General features: G+C 38.4%; 1 protein-coding gene and 1 non-coding gene across 6 annotated transcripts in view; both read left to right on the top strand.

Annotated features, from left to right (window-relative positions):
• Positions 1–3,279: 3,279 nt before the first annotated feature.
• LOC125169377 (small nucleolar RNA U3) lies at positions 3,280–3,486 on the top strand. Its single transcript, XR_007153672.1, has one exon. It is a non-coding gene; the product is annotated as a small nucleolar RNA U3 (small nucleolar RNA).
• Positions 3,487–3,929: 443 nt separating this feature from the next.
• The window catches only part of LOC125168421 (golgin subfamily A member 6-like protein 22), a 41,527-nt gene continuing 28,523 nt past the window's right edge, over positions 3,930–16,933 (top strand). Inside the window, exons 1-3 of one of the 5 annotated variants that reach the window (XM_047863539.1) lie at positions 3,930–4,016; positions 6,034–6,359; positions 12,759–12,941. In XM_047863539.1, the coding sequence (XP_047719495.1) occupies positions 6,222–6,359; positions 12,759–12,941 (321 nt within the window). In that variant the 5' untranslated portion in view covers positions 3,930–4,016; positions 6,034–6,221. Of the gene's footprint in view, positions 4,025–6,027; positions 6,360–12,758; positions 12,942–16,933 lie in introns of all 5 variants that reach the window. The other 4 variants (XM_047863541.1, XM_047863538.1, XM_047863540.1 and 1 more) reach the window with 4 other exon arrangements.

Genomic DNA, 16,933 nt, shown 5'->3' with positions numbered 1-16,933 from the left:
TGCAGGTAGTGAAACTTTTGTGGCTTATAATACCAAGTACATATTGACTATTTCAGCTGTCTTGTTTGCTGAGGAAGATGGCAAAACCCCAATTTACAGCTGGAGAAATAGACTTTGAAGGATAACTTGCCCAATGCTGTATAGCTGTGCCTGGGACAGGCCCCAAACCTTGATGCTTCGTCTCTAAATATATTGTCTTTTCCACCTCAACAACCTGGTTTTCAATAAAAATATCTTTATGTGACCTATATCATTCATTCATTCATTGAACAAATGGTTATTGAGTGGCTACTGTGCTAACAACAAAAAATACTGGGGTGCCTGGGTGGCATCCAACTCTTGATTTCGGCTGAGGTCTTGATCTCATAGTTTGTGGGATTGAGCCTCATGTTGGGCTCCGTGCTGTCAGCGTAGAGCCTGCTTGAGATTCTCTCTCACTCCTTCTCAAAAATAAATACGAACTTAAAAAAAAAATTACTGCTCAGGGTGCTAGAGATACCATAGTGAAACAATGAATTTCCTGTCCCCAGCCTATATTCTGGTAACAAAACAATGACCGATTAAAGAAATATATGCTCTAATTTTAGATATTGACATATCGGGGCGCCTGGGTGGCGCAGTCGGTTAAGCGTCCGACTTCAGCCAGGTCACGATCTCGCGGTCCGTGAGTTCGAGCCCCGCGTCGGGCTCTGGGCTATTGGCTCAGAGCCTGGAGCCTGTTTCTGATTCTGTGTTCCCCTCTCTCTCTGCCCCTCCCCCGTTCATGCTCTGTCTCTCTCTGTCCCAAAAATAAATAAACGTTGAAAAAAAAAAAAAATTTAGATATTGACATATCATTTTTTAAAAATAGACAAGCTGAGAGGCGCCTGGGTGGCTCAGTCATTTGAGCATCTGACTTCGACTCAGTCGTGATCTCACAGCGTGTGAGTTCGAGCCCTGCGTTGGGCCCTATGCAGACAGCTCAGAGCCTAGAGCCTGCTTTGGATTCTGTGTCTCCCTCTCTCTCTGCCCCTCCCCTGCTCGCACTTTCTCTCTCTCAAAATAAACATTAAACCAAAAAAAATAATAATAGACAAGCTGAGAGGATGGGCAATGGTGGTTAAGAGGCAGGAAAGTACTGTTTTAGAAATGTGGTAAGAAAGGCTTCTCTGGGGAATCTGACTTGGGCAGAAACCTGTTTGAAAAGAAGAAATTGGGGTATAAGAGAGTGGATTTGGTTCGAGCAACTGGAAATATGGAGTTGTCATATATTGAATTGAAATAAGATAGCTCTGGGGCAGGAGCAGGTTTTGAATTTTAATTCAGTTTTAGATGTTTTCAAAGACTTCTTAGACATCCAAATGAAACATATTTAAGTCCATGAGATTAGATAAGAGCCCATGAAGGGAATGGGTGTAGGTAGAGAAAGGACCAAGAACTGACCCCCAGGACATTTCAGTGTTTAGAATTCAAGAAGATGAGGAAGAACCTGGAGAGCAGATTGAAAAGCAAGGTTCAGGGGCGCCTGGGTGGCACAGTCGGTTAAGCGTCCGACTTCAGCCAGGTCACGATCTCGCGGTCCGTGAGTTCGAGCCCCGCGTCAGGCTCTGGGCTGATGGCTCAGAGCCTGGAGCCTGTTTCCGATTCTGTGTCTCCCTCTCTCTCTGCCCCTCCCCCGTTCATGCTCTGTCTCTCTCTGTCCCAAAAATTTTAAACAAAAAACAAAAAACGGTTAAAAAAAAAAAAAGAAAAGCAAGGTTCAGGGGCACCTGGGTGGCTCAGTCTGTTAAGCATCAGCTCAGGTCATGTTCTCATGATTCATTGTTTCGAGCCCTGTGTTGGGCTCTGTGGGGACAGCTCAGAGCCTGGAGCCTGCTTCAGATTGTGTCTCCCTCTCTCTCTGACCCTCGCCTGCTCATGCTGAGTCTCTCTCAAAAATAAATAATAAACATTAACACAATTTTTTTAAGAAAGCAGAGTCCAGTGTGTTATGAGGAAAACCATGGAGGCATACCGCTTTAGAAGAGAGGTAAAGAGTTTTATGGGAAAAGGGGTAACTCAAATATATTGCAAATTGGTCAGATCAGGTAAAGATTGAGAATCAATAATTTCACAGAGAATAGAAAGACAAAATATTTTTATTCAAATGATCTTAATGGCAGTTGCTTGAAAAAAAATGCAACCTTTTGCAGAAGCTCCATTTGTTCCAACCTTTTTGAGGACAATCTGATACTATCTATCAGAAACTTAAATGTATGCTTTCTTTAACCTTGTAATTTCACTTGTAGGAATTTATCCTGGAGTATAAAAGTGTACAAATGTATAAAAGTGTTCCTCACAGTGTTGATTTCAGTAGTAAAAAAATCTTCATCAGGACGGATACAGTGGTTAAAGGAGCAATAGATATGTAATGGATGCATATTGATGTGTAAGATAGCTTTCACATTTTGTTAAATGATAAACTCAGGTTATTCAATAAAATGTATAATATGATTTAATTTATGTTAATATATGTAAAACAGGCCTTCTTTGAGTATACTATCAAAAGCTGCCTGCCTACTCATTTAACTCATAACTGTCACATTAGCCTATTTTATTCACAACTCTTATCACTATGTAAAATAATCTTATTTATATACTTGTTCACTTTTTCCACCAGAATGTAGGCTTTGTAATACATTTCCTGTCTTGTTCATGCTTCTATTCCTGCTGCTTAGGGATATAATTTTTAAAACCTTGTTTTAGGGGAAACTTATATTGCTTATTTTCTAAGGTTAGTAACTAACTATTACTCTCATTCCAATGAATATCACTTTGTGCTGCCTCATTTTTAATATTTATAAATGAAGATAGTACAACAGTCATTCTCAACCCTAAAGCAACACTAAAATTGCTTGTGTAGCTTTAGAGGAAAAAAAGTTATGCATAGGCTCCAGTGTAGACCAATTAAGTCAGAATTTGGGGTGGGATCAGGGTATCAGTATTTTTTTAAAAGTTTTCATTGAGATTCTAATGTGCAGGCAGAGCTGAGAACCAAGAAGATGAGAAGGTGACATTTAAAGTATAATCCCAATGATTCTGGTATCAAGAATACATAACAGGAAAACTATACTTTCAGGGAGCATTTCTTTTTTTTTTTTTTTAATTTTTTTAATGTTTACTTGAGAGCGTGTGCACACAAATGGGGGAGGGGCAGAAAGAGATGGGAACAGAGGATCTGAAGCAGGCTCCGCTCTGACAGCGGAGAGCTGAATGTGGAACTTGAACTCACGAAATATGAGATCATGACCTGAGCCACCCAGGTGCCCAGGGATCATTTCTGTAGTTCATTACTAGAGAAGTTTCTCTGAACATGTAGAGTACCTACAACCACAGGGAGGAGGTGCAGTGTCCTTTCCTGAGTATGAAGCTGGCTTTGGTGTTGCTTTTACAGCTGCTTTTTACCCTTGGTGATGGTTCTTTTTCTCCTTTGAGCGATTAAGAAGAAAGGGACATGGTCTGGGTGGCTTCTTAAAAAAAAAAAAAAAAGCATATTAGGGACACACTTTCTCTAGTGTAAAAAAGTATTTGCTTAGAATTAGAATATCAGTTTTGCAGACAAATCATCTTCTGCTTTAGAAATAGTAGATTGAATCAAATCATTTTTTCCTCTCAAAGTACTTCTTCCCTGAATGAGGTATTGGAGACAAAAGTTTCACCTATTTCAAGAATTTCACAAAAGACCCCAAATTTTCTGGAAGGTTTACTTTCAGGGGAATCACTTTCTTCAGAGTTCTTAGGTTTACTAGTGCTTGATGAAAATCGCTTTGTGCTTTCACGTCATTAATTAAGGAAATAGTCATGGGCTACCTTACTGCATCACTTTGGAAGGACTTTTCCCTTCCTTGGAGTTCTGTGATGCGTTCACCTAGAAACAGCTTCTTTGTTGTGCAAACATTCTACTGGCAAATCGTGCCAGGCTGCCACTCACCTTGGACAATTCAAGTTTCTTCTGGGAATTGAACTTAAATTCGGACTTTTCTCTTGTGTTTGATATGGTAAAAATGTATGGTTTTTACATTCTGAAGCATAGTGAAGTGTAGCATACTGTATCTTTTCTCATTTGAAGTATTGATACATCTTTTAAATGAATAGAAAAACAGAATAGTCATCTATGAACCTCTCGTCACAGAATAATTCTGTCATATTGCTCTATTTTGTGTAGTCTCCTAATACATTTTTATTATATAAGGTTAGTTTGGGAAAACAGTACTATTACCCATATGAGTTAACTTTGTATTAAGGAATTTTTTTTTCTGTTGGGTTCTTTAGTTGTTCAATGTGTATTTTTTGTGCCTACTCTTGAGATGATAGAGATAAACCAGAAATAAATCCTGCTCTTAGGTACCTTTAATGTAGTAGGAGAGATAATATTTTTACATAATCCAACATTGAATGAGTTAACAGTTGAAAGGAAGGTGTAGATCATATGCTACAAGAGTTAGAGAAAGAGATTACCCTTACCTTGCAGGAATTGGGGACTGAGGTGGTATTTGAAGTGATATTGAAGAATTTATATGTTCATGCTTTTGGAGGTATAGTTTGGTCCACATAATAATATAGCCAAGTTTTTAGAAGCAATATGAATGAAAGTCATTAAATAACTTTGTTTTTAATAGAGCATAATTTTCATAAAATGTAAGGAAATAAAAGTAAAGGATAGAATTCTTTAAAAAAATTTTTATATTTATATTTGAGAGAGAGAGAGAGAGAGACAGTGCATGAGCAGGGGAGGAGCAAAGAGAGACATGGAACAGAATCTGAAGCAGGCTCCATGCTCTGAGCTGTCAGCACAGAGCCTGTCATGGGGCTTGAACTCATGAGCCGTGAGATCATGACCTGAGCCGAAGTCAGATGCTCAACCGACTAAGCCACCCAGGTGCCCCTAGATTTCTTATGGAGACGTTTGTCTCCACTATCATTTTTGTTCCAGAATTTAGGAGCTATTTATTCTCCCTTTTCATTCACCAAAACTTAAGTTGTTTTTCAGTTCTCTTCTTTGGTTCTTAGAAAAGGAATGTAGTAATGATTGTAGGTATTAAATGATAAGAATGAGGAAAACACTAAAGTCTCATTAGAGATATTTGCACTTTATTTATTTTTTAAGATTTTATTAAGTAATCTCTACACCCAACATGGGGCTTAAACTCACAACTCTCAGATCAAGTCACATGCTGCACCCACTGAGCCATCCAGGTGCCTCAGAGGTATTTGTACTTTAGTAATTGCCTTAAATATCAAAAGAATGAAATAATACAGGAATTGCAAAATGGATTTCAGGGTTAGTGAATAAAATCAGGCCTTCATGCTTTCTGTTCCATGTTATTCAAGTCACACATCTTGATTTTTTTTTTTTTTTCTCTGTGAAAATGCCTTTAATCTAGGAAAGTTTAATTTCCTGGGAGATACCAACCAGCCAAAGAAACACATACCCCACTTACATGCAGCCCTCTGGCCTTCAGTTTTTCTAAATGTGGCTTTCTCCTCCCCTTCCCTCATACATCCCCTGATCTCAAAAAAGAAATCTCCTTTTCGTAATAAAGAAATCTCTTATTGTCTAATAAAATGTGAACATTAATTTGGAAGATGGCTTTCCACTCTTGCCTTTACTTTAACGTTAGAAAAGAAAGATAATATATGAAGTTGAACTGAGTAGGGAATATGGATTTAAGGCAGTACTGAAGTTCTTGGGAAATTGAATTTATGAAAATTATAATGTAAAGTTACATTCTGCTGGGGCAAAAAGAGCACTCTGAGTTATCAGATGCTACGTTAGGAACTCATGTTAGACTTTTTATCTTTTGGCTGAATCCAGAGGGATATAGTTAGGGATCCTGATAGATAGAGAAACTGAAAATGAAGGCTATTTGCAAGTCTTATTTCCATAGATATGATTCATAGGTAGCATTTAAATATGAGTACATATATATACGTTAGCAGGCTGTTTCCACCAGTTACAATTTAAACCATGATTTGATCTTTACAAGGTAGATCTGCCTTGTCTCCCAGCAACAGGTTCAGCAGGCATCTCCTTCTCAAGTCTGGCTAAGGTGTGTGGATCTGAAGTGGAACCTTCCTAAAGACATTGTTATAGATGCTGGGCATACCTCAGCAGCAATTCCTGACTGCTCTATGCAGACTCTCCTTGGAAGCACCTCGGATCACCATTACTAGATCTGTTTCATGCTTCTTTTATCTCCAACATGTCAGGCCCTCTCCAGTTTTTAAACCACTCAGATCCAGGAAACCTTGCTACTGGCCGAAGCAAAGGGCTCCACGAGGCTAAGCCATCAAAAGCCAAGCATCTATCAGCTCACACATCTCAGAAAAATAGCCCAGTGGTGAGTTGTACGCTGGCATTTATTTTTTTGCCCTGTTCTTAGAAGACAGAGGTACAACAACTCCTGCACAGTTGAGGGCCAGGAGAAAGGAAAGTCCAGTTCTGTTTGCCCACCTGCCTATGCGAGCACCCTTTTATGTCTTTGCTAGTGACTGATCTAAGATGTGAGGTCAAATGAACTCTCATTTCTTTTGATTCCCAGCTTGACTCTAGAATAAGGAACAGTGAAGCAACTAAATCTAATGGAACCTCAAAGTGGATTTTGTTTATATTTGCCTTTTTGGTGGTTCTGACATTTCACTGAGGCCCAATAATCCCAAAACAATATAAAAATAGACTCTAACAGGCCTCTGAATTAATTTGATCCAACTCTATCATTTTCCAAATTAGGAAACAGCACTAGAGAGGCCACAGTGATTTGGGGGAAGAACTAAGTAGTCCTGAGTCCTGTTACCTTTTACCATATTACCTCCATATGCACCATATTACCTCCTTGGTTTACAGCCTTGTTTTATTAGGGCTAGACCCTAATGAGAATCTTTCTGAAGGTTACATATCCTCTTGGATCAGTTGATGTCCCTTCCATTGATGTTTTTAAGATCACTGGAAAGATCCACCTTGTCTTTAGCATACAGCTCTTCGGGGATGAAGTCTGAACTTGGGGTGAAAATGCAGACTAGCATAGTTTATTTCCTACTCCCCATATTGGGGTTAAATGAGAATCACAAGCTTAGTTGCTTTGCTAGGAGAGGAAATGTTTTACAGTAAAAATAAGTTGTGGATGAATGTTACATATTCATGTGAAAGAAATGTTACATATACATGTATATACACATGTACCCATTGCACAGATTTATATTTGACTCCCCCCCCCCCCCCCCCCAGTTTGCTTCACTTCTTCTTTTAAAAGAGATTAAACTTGACTGGTAACAGTTGACGACCATTGTGTAACTTTTGATCCCATCCCCAGCTCTCAGGACAGATGATATAAAAAATTTAACAAGATCAGACATCAACCAGTAAGAATCTTTGCCATTCCTAGCACTGGGGCAGGCCTTGGAGTTTCTGCTGTTGAGCATTAGGTATCTTGGATACTAGACTGAAGTGGGGTGAGCACCCCCAGGGTCTGGGGTGGTGAGATATGGAGGTGTTAGGGAAGCTGCTATTTTTTTTTTAAACTATTTATTTTGAGGTGGGGGAGGGGCAGAGATCAAGAGGGAGAGAGAAGCCTAAGCAGGCTCTGCACTGTCAGCACAGAGCCCAGTTAGGGGAAATGTGAGATCATGACCCCACCTGATATCAAGAGTTGGACACTCAGCCGACAGAGCCACTCAGGTGCCCCAGGCAGCTGCTATTACAAACCTCTGTGAAAGTGTTATTTGGCCATCTTGGGCCTTTTTTTTTTTTCATTTTGGGAGAGAACTCTTGTGAACTAAGTGTATATATAATCTTTATGTTCTTGCGTATATATGAAGGCTTTTAATGTTTTGGGCATTTAAAAAATTACATAAATGGTATTCTAGACATAACTTTCTGCCATGCTATTTGCATTCAATCTTATGTTTTTGAAAGTTGTTCTTTTTGATTCACATTAGTTTAGTCTGTGAACGTTAACTGCTGCATAGAATTTCATTACAAATTAATATATCACATTTTTTATATATTTTAATTTCTGTATATATACAAGCCGCAGTTGCGTATTCTTTTACGGCATGCCTCCTTATCCATATCTTTTAAACTATGAAATAAAAAGTTTTCAAACTGTATTTGAAAGAACTATATACAAAAAATAAATTGTAGGTTGTATATTGATTATTTTTATGAACCAAAAGCCTAACTGGAAATAATAGTTATTATTTTTATTTTTATTATTGGTGTTTTAAGTCTCAGTGATATTGCAAGGAAAAATAATGCTTATTTTTTGTACATGACTTTCTTAAATCCTGAAAGCTAACTATATTAGCTTTAGTCTTAAAAGGGAATAAAAAGACTGGGACACCTGGGTAGCTCAGTTGGTTAAGTGTCTGACTTCGGCTCAGGTCATGATTTCACGGTTTGTGAGTTGGGCCACGCGTCAGGCTCTGTGCTGACAAGTCAGAGCCTGGAACCTGCTTCGGATTCTGTGTGTCTTTCTCTCTGCCCCTTCCCTGCTCATGCTCTGTCTCAAAAATAAATAAGGATCTAAAAAAAAAAAAAAAAAAAAAACCTAAAAAAAAAAAAAAGAGGGAATAAAAAGAAATATTCCTTGTTTAAAAAAAAAATAAATCTTAGTGAGATTGAAATGTACTAGTCTACGGCCATACCACCCTGAATGCGCCCGATCTCGTCTGATCTCGGAAGCGAAGCAGGGTCGGGCCTGGTTAGTACTTGGATGGGAGATTGAAATGTACTAAATAAGATAGCTAGCACATTTTAGTCAGTTTACTCTCATTTTGGATCTCGGGTATGCTGTCAAGTTACTCATGTTAGTTCATGGTATATTGTCATCTTTCTGTGTAAGGTTGTGCTTTACTTTTTTCCCCATAATCCCCATTTGTATCCCATTTCAATCTAATATATTTGATATATGCCTTTGAATATATATACACATCTTTTAAAAATACATGGCTTTGTTTTGTGTATGGATTTATTTTCAAAAATACGTCATGCTTAGAAAATTACAAAATGTATACACACAGATTAGATAACGAAACAAATACCTATGAACTTACTCCCTAGTTTCACAGAACATTGCCTTATCCGCTTCCTGTATGCCCCTTCCTAACTAAATCCCTTTCCTCCCACCTAAACCTCAAAGTAGTAGATGTTTTGAATTTTGCATCTGTCATTCCTTGTTTCTTTTCCTAGTTAATCACCCATACATGTATCCCTAATCCATGTTTTTATTGGTTTTGAAAGCTGATTTGAATTGAATTATACTGCTTTCTTTTGTTACTTCTTTTGCTTTGTGAGTTTGTGTTGATGCAGTTATTAATAATTACTACAGTTATTAATAATTTTGGGGTGTCTGGGTGGCTCAATCAGTTGAGCACCTGACTCTTGATTTTAGCTCAGGTCATGATCCCAGGGTCATGGGATCCAGCCCTGCATCAAAGAGATTCTCTCTTTCTTGGGGCACCTGGGTGGCTCCAGTCAGTTAAACATCAGACTTTATAGCTCAGGTCATGATGTCAAGGTTTGTGAGTTTAAGCCCCATGTTGGGCTCTGTGCCGACAGCTCAGAACTTACTTTGTATCCTCTGTCTCCCTCTTTCTCTGCCCCTCCCCTGCTGGTTCTCTCTCTCTCTCTTTTCTCTATCTCTCAAAATAAATAAACTTTAAAAAAAAGATTCTGTCTTTTTTTGTGTGTTTGTGTGTGCTCTCTCTCTCTAAAATAAAAAAATAATAAATGAAAAATTAATTTCCATCATTATGCAATATTTTATTGTATGAAATAAATTATTTACCTATTATTTACCTATTAAACTCTTAGTTGTCATATGGTTTTTCAGTTTTTTGCTTCAACTAATGTCGATAATCTTTGCTTTTAACTAGAAGGATTAGTTCATTTACATTTATAGATATTACTGACTATTTGGATGTATATCTGTCATTACATTATGCATATTCTTTTTTTTTATTTTTTTCAATGTTTATTTATGTTTGAGAGAGAGAGGGTGCAAGGCGGAGAGGAGCAGAGAGAGAGGCAGAGGAGCTGAAGCAGACTCTGAGCTGTCAGCACAGAGCACATCATGAGGCACGAACTCAAGAACTATGAGATCATGACCTGAGCCGAAGTCAGACGCTTAACTGACTGAGCCACCCAGACACCCCACATTATGCATACTCTATTGTCCCATTATATTTCTGTTTCCTTTTCCTTCCTCTTCTCGTGCCAAAAACTGATTATGTTTTTGTTTTGTTGTATTTATTTTTTCATTCCATTTTTTCCTTTTCTACCAGTTTAAAAATTTTTTAAATGTTTTTACTTATTTTTGAGACAGAGAGAGACAGAGCATGAGCAGGAGAGAGAGAGGGAGACACAGAATCCAAAGCAGGCTCCAGGCTCTGAGCTGTCAGCACTGAGCCTGACACGGGGCTTGAACTCATGGACTGTGAGATCATGACCTGAACTGAAGTCGGTTGCTTAACCGACTGAGCCACCCAGGCACCCCATCCTTTTCTACTAGTTTAAAAGTTATATGTTATATGACTACAGTTTTAGTAGTTATATTAACTATATTACATTATATACTTAACAAAGCTAACTGAAATCTTTGTTAACTCCTGAGAAATCTGAAGATTTTATACTGCTTTAAACTATTTTTCTCCTATCCATGTATATGCATTTTTTTGTCCTGCATTGGTTCTATTCTTTATTTTCAATCCCTAAATCCTATTTTTAAAATTACTTAATGCTTAAATATATCCACATATTTACTATTATTTTTTACTATTCTTGCTTGTATTTTAGACTTTGTAAGTTAATTTTCTATGTGAAATCTATCCTTTAGAATTTTCTTAAATGAGGGCATATTGGTAAATTCAGTTTTTGTTTCTCTAAAATGTCTTTATTCTACCCCCCTATTAAAACATAATTTCATTCAGTATAGAATTCTAGCTGCCAGTTACAATATATCCTTGATTTGAAGAATTGCTACTATTTTATGCACTATTATAAAGTTTAAAAATGTTGCCACCTAAACTACCCACTATATGAAATGGCACCAACTTTAGATGCATCCCAGTTGCAGAGACTTGACAAGTTGTGTCTCTTAGAATCGGTGGAAATTTTTCTTAGCTATCATTTTGCAGTTTTCAATCTTCTGTATTATTGTTGAGAAGTCACTCGCCAGTCCAACAGCTATTTCTTTGTAACTACCTGTCCTTTCTAATTATCTGCTTTTTAGATATTTCTTTGATGTCCTGCAATTTCATTATGAGTGTGTAGGTAAGGAATTCTTTTTACTTACTCTTCTTGGGATCTGCTAGACCACTTAGATTGATATCTTTCAACAATTCTGTAAAATTCTCAGACATTATGTTTTTAAATAATGCCTCTTCCTGTTCTTTAAATTATAAACTTCTTGAACTCCAAATAGACATATGATAGACCACTTCATGTTGTTTCTGTGCCTTTGAACTCTTTTATATTTACCATTTATTGTTTCCTGTATGCTGTACTCTTGTTCCTTCCTATAGATCCGTTTATTCTTCAACTAGGCCTAATCTGTTTTTTAACATGTCCATTCCATTTTTAAATTAAAATTATTATACTTTTAATTTCTAGAAATCTTATTTGGTTGTTTTTTCCATGACATTTATTCTTTGTGATCCTGTGACTTATTTATATTTTCCAAATTCCCTTTTCTTTCTTTCTTTCTTTCTTTCTTTCTTTCTTTCTTTCCTTCTTTCTTTCTTTTTCTCAGAGTGGTGCCCGATGTGGGGTTCCATCCCACAACCCTGGGACCATGACCTGAGCCAAAATCAAGAGCTGGATGCTCAAGTGACTTAGCCACCCAGGCAGCCCTCTTATTTTTTTATTAATGTTTTGTTTTGAAGTAATCTCCATACCCAACCTGGGGCTCAAACCCACAACCCCAAGATCAAGAGATGCACGCTTTACTGACTGAGCCAGCCAAATGCTCCTTTTTTATTTCTTTAAATAGTTAAACATAGTTATGTTGTATTCTCTTGTGCAATTCTGTTTCCTAGTATCTTGGTAAGCATAAAATTCTAAAACCTGGTAACTTTAGAAAAATGTATTTTGTTCTTTAGCACATTAATCACCATGTGATAGATTTATATGCTTTTTAGAGATTTATGTTAATACATTTTTCTTGGTTTTATTTGAGTCATATAAACTTTGTTCTTAACAAAAATTGTACTAATTACAATTACACTTTGCACACCCTTTTGACAATAGGAGGAGATACTGTCATACAGGTAAATACTCCCTAAGTTTTACCCTCCATATAGGTGTGGAAAAAACAAAATTGACACTGACTTAATAAAATAAGATTTTAAAAAATCAATTTGTATAATAATAAAATGCATAGGAATTGATTTGTAACCAAAAATAAAACAAATACATACTGGTAATTCTTTCATCAATGGCTTTCTAATAGTTCACGTCTCTATAAAGGTTTTATTGGATGTGATCTAACATTTCCCCAGATATCTCATATGTGTTGTCTTGATTCCTATACTCTTAGAAATTATATTTATTTAGATAAATAATATGGGCTACTTGCTATTTTCCTGAGACCTATTGCATTTGTTATCCCAGCACCTCAAAATAAATATTTTAAAGTTGTATTCTATTTAAGGCTACTTAATTGCATTTGTGTGAGTTCAAACATTGTTGGTTTTGATCAATAGGGCACATGTTCAGTTAATTAATTTGCAGTTTCTCTTTGTAGGCTTGTTTTGATCCACCTGTTAAAACGGTTCCCACCAAGAACCCAATGATATACAAGAAAAGAGCAGCTGACCCAGTCTGTCCTGACCTTACTGCTTTGTTGGTGAAAAACAAGACTCTTTTAGCTGAGGTATATGGATTATCTGAAAATAAAGTGCCAAAGGAAAATGTATCCTCTGTAAAAGTAAGGAGAGAAACTTTTTTTTTTTCAGAGACAGAGAGAGAAGGGAATGCACATGGAGGCGGGGCAGAGAGAGAGGGAGAGAGAATCCCAAGCAGGCTCCGTGCTATTAGTGTGGAGCCCTAAGTGGAGCTCAGACTCATGAGCCATGAGATCGTGACCTGAGCAGAAATCAAGAGTCAGACTAAACAACTGAGCCACCCAGGTGCACCAGGGAGAGAAACATTCTGATAAGGGATTCATAACTCAGTTGTGCTTTTTTTTCTCAATATTGAACTGTCTTATTACTGAGGAACACTAATTTAGACCCAAATCTGTTTGCTTTTTTACCAGATAAATCCTTTTGAAGATGGTACATAGTTAGATACTTTTGAGTGGACCACTGAATGCTGTAGTGTTAAAATCGTGCTAGGCACTGCCATGCTCAAAATTTATGTAAAAACACTAATCAATTACATGTATTATGCGTTTTTTAATGGAAAGATTGAGTTCCTATTTAAAACAGCACCAAATGTCAAATATCCACTAGTCTTATATAATACTTGAGGAGACATCTGAGTAACGTCAACAGATGAAAAAGAAAGAAACCACATTTGTAGAAAATGCCTTGACTTTTCCCTTAACACCAGGTGATGAACTAGAGTGTAGTCATTTTTTTTTAATATTTATTTTTAAGAGAGAGAGAGAGAGAGCAAGCATGAGCAGGGAGGGGCAGAGAAAGAGGGAGACACAGAATCCAAAGGAGGCTCCGGGCTCTGAGCTGTCAGCACAGAGCCCTATGCAGGGCTCGAACCCACGAGCTGTGAGATCATAACCTGAGCTGAAGTTGGGCGCTCAACTGACTGCGCCACCCAGGCGCCCCAAGAATATAGGAATTCTTTAGTTGAGGTCAAGCACCCTCAGGCTATTTGTTGCAAGAGAGTCTCCCAGATAACCATGATTGAATCTCAAAGGCCACTATCATTGTTAAGGTACTGTGATGTGGCTGTTTATGCCTGCCCTGTCTCTATGGTTACCTTCAAGTAAAATATTCTGAATGCTTATATTGTGGGACACTGACCAGCCTTTCAAGTAAGTAGCTATATATGGCGTGTGCATGAGTTTGCTAGGGCTGCCGTAAGAAAGGAGCACAGTCTAGATGGCTTAAATAATAAAAATTTTTCTCATAGTTCTGGAGGCTGGAAGTCTAAGACAAGGTATCAGCAGGATTAGTAGTACTCCTTCTCCACCTCCTTCTTCTCCTACCAATACTACAACTGCTACTTCTCCTCCCCCTCTTCCTCTTCCTCTCAGATTTATTGCCACATAATTGACATGTAACATTATGTAAGTTTGGGATGTACAATGTGATGTGGTTTCTTTAATAAATTTTTTAAATGTTTATTTTTGAGACAGAGAGAGACAGAGCACGAACAGGGGAGGGGCAGAGAGAGAGGGAGACACAGGATCCGAAGCAGGCTCCAGGCTCTGAGCGGTCAGCACAGAGCCCGACACAGGGCTTGAACTCACAGACCGTGAAATCGTGACCTGAGCTAAAGTCAGACGCTTAACCAACTGAGCCACCCAGGTGCTCCTGTGATGTTTTGATGTACATATATTTTGCAAAATGATGATCGCAGTAAAGTTAGTTAATACCTCTGTCACCTCACATAATGACTGTGTGTGTGTGTGTGTGTGTGTGTGTGTGTGTGTGTGTGGTGAGAAGGTTCATTTCTTCTGAGGCCTCTTTTCTTGGCTTATAGATAGATAGCCATCTATTCTCTGTGTCTTTATGAGGTTTTCCCTCTGTATCTGTGACCAAATTTCCTCTTCTTTTTTTTTTTTATGTTTATTTTTGAGAGAGAGCATGTGCAAGTGGGGGAGGGGCAAGGGCCGAGAGGGAGCTGGGGCAGGAACAGAGGATCTGAAGCAGACTGTGTACTGACAGCAGTGAGCCCTATGTGGGGCTCAAACTCACAATTATGAGATCATGAGCTGAGCTGAAGTCAGACACTCAACCAACCGAGCCACCCAGGCACCCCTAAATTTTCACTTCTTTCTAAGAACATCAGTCATACAGGATTATGGCCTACCCTAAAGATCTCATTTTAACTTAATTACCTCTTTAAAGATCCTGTCCTCAAATATAGTCACATTCTGAGTCACTAGGGGTTAGCACTTCAACATGTGAAATTTTGAGAAGACAAAACTCAGCCTACAACAGGGGCCTGATTCCTTGGGCCTTCTTTTCTATCTCATCTACCAATAGTCTGACTCCAGGTTTTATTGAAACATATAGATAAAGAGGGGCACCTGGGTGGCTCTGTTGGTTGTGTCCAACTCTTGATTTCGGCTCAGATCGTGATCTCACGGTTGGTTCGTGAGTTTGAGCTCCAATCAGGCTCTGCATTGACAGTGCAGAGCCTGCTTGGGATTCTCTCTCTCTCTCTCTCTGTCTCTCTCTCTGTCCCTCCCCTGCTCACACTCATGCACGCTCGTTCTCTCTCACAAAATAAATAAACATTAAAAAATAAATAAATAAACATAGGGGTGCCTGGGTGGATCAGTCGGTTAAGTGAACAACTTTGGCTCAGGTCACGATCTCATGGTTGGTGAGTTCAAGCCCCATGTGGGGCTCTGTCTCTCTCTCTTTCTCTCTCAAAAATAAAATTTAAAAAAACATGAAAAAAATAAATATACAGGGGCGCCTGGGTGGCTCAGTCGGTTAAGTGTCCGACTTCGGCTCAGGTCATGATCTCATGGTTTGTGAGTTCAAGCCCCACATCAGGCTCTGTGCTGACAGCTCAGAGCCTGGAACCTGTTTCAGATTCTGTGTCTCCCTCTCTCTGCCCCTCCCCCACTCTCACTTTGTCTCACCCTGTCTCTCAAAAATAAATAAATGTAAAAAAAATTTTTAAATAAATATACAGATATATAGATAAATACATTTCTTTTAATTCTATTTATTCTATTTTAAAAAAAAAATTTTTTTTTCAACGTTTATTTTATTTTTGGGACAGAGAGAGACAGAGCATGAACAGGGGAGGGGCAGAGAGAGAGGGAGACACAGAATCGGAAACAGGCTCCAGGCTCTGAGCCATCAGCCCAGAGCCTGACGCGGGGCTCGAACTCACGGACCACGAGATCGTGACCTGGCTGAAGTCGGACGCTTAACCGACTGCGCCACCCAGGTGCCCCTAATTCTATTTATTCTAAATTTTTCCCTCTTTTAGTATATGGAGGTGAACAGAGATTAAATTTAAGTGGTGGAGTTTATATAAATGCAATCCGTTTTATGACACTGGAGAGATTTCTTAATTTGTCTTTTTTTTTTTTTCCCCACAGAAAAACATAATGCCAAATCCCTGAAAACCTTAGCAGTTTTAGTATGGGTAGCATTATTGTTCTTGTCTGCAGTATAACTTACTACTAATATTTAACAAGTTAGGGATGTAAAAAAATTTTTCTTTAGTGTTTATTTATTTTTAAGAGAGGGACAGAACATGAGCAGCGCAGGGGCAGAGAGAGAAGGAGACACAGAATCTGAAGCAGGCTCCAGGCTCTGAGCTGTCAGCACAGAGCCCGATGCAGGGCTGGATCTCACAAGCTACGAAATCCTGACCTGAGCCCAAGCTGGACACTTAACCAACTGAACCATCCAGGTGCCCCTTGGGATTTTTGATAATTCACATTTGGAGTTGATTAAGGTTTATCTATGCCTGATTCATAAAGAAGGCTTTTAAACCAAATTGTCAACAAAAGATCATAGGTTTTAAACCTTCTCTAAAGAAAATTTGTAAGTTATTTTCAAGAATTTCAAAGTACTTTTTTTTTTAATTTTTTTTTCAATGTTTATTTATTTTTGGGACAGAGAGAGACAGAGCATGAACGGGGGAGGGGCAGAGAGAGAGGGAGACACAGAATCGGAAACAGGCTCCAGGCTCTGTGCCATCAGCCCAGAGCCCGACGCAGGGCTCGAACTCACGGACCGCAAGATCATGACCTGGCTGAAGTCG

Source organism: Prionailurus viverrinus, chromosome B3 (genome assembly GCF_022837055.1).
Source record: "Prionailurus viverrinus isolate Anna chromosome B3, UM_Priviv_1.0, whole genome shotgun sequence".
Lineage (NCBI taxonomy): Eukaryota > Metazoa > Chordata > Mammalia > Carnivora > Felidae > Prionailurus > Prionailurus viverrinus.
Note: the sequence above shows the minus strand (reverse complement) of the source record. Positions and strands in the feature narration are given on the sequence as shown.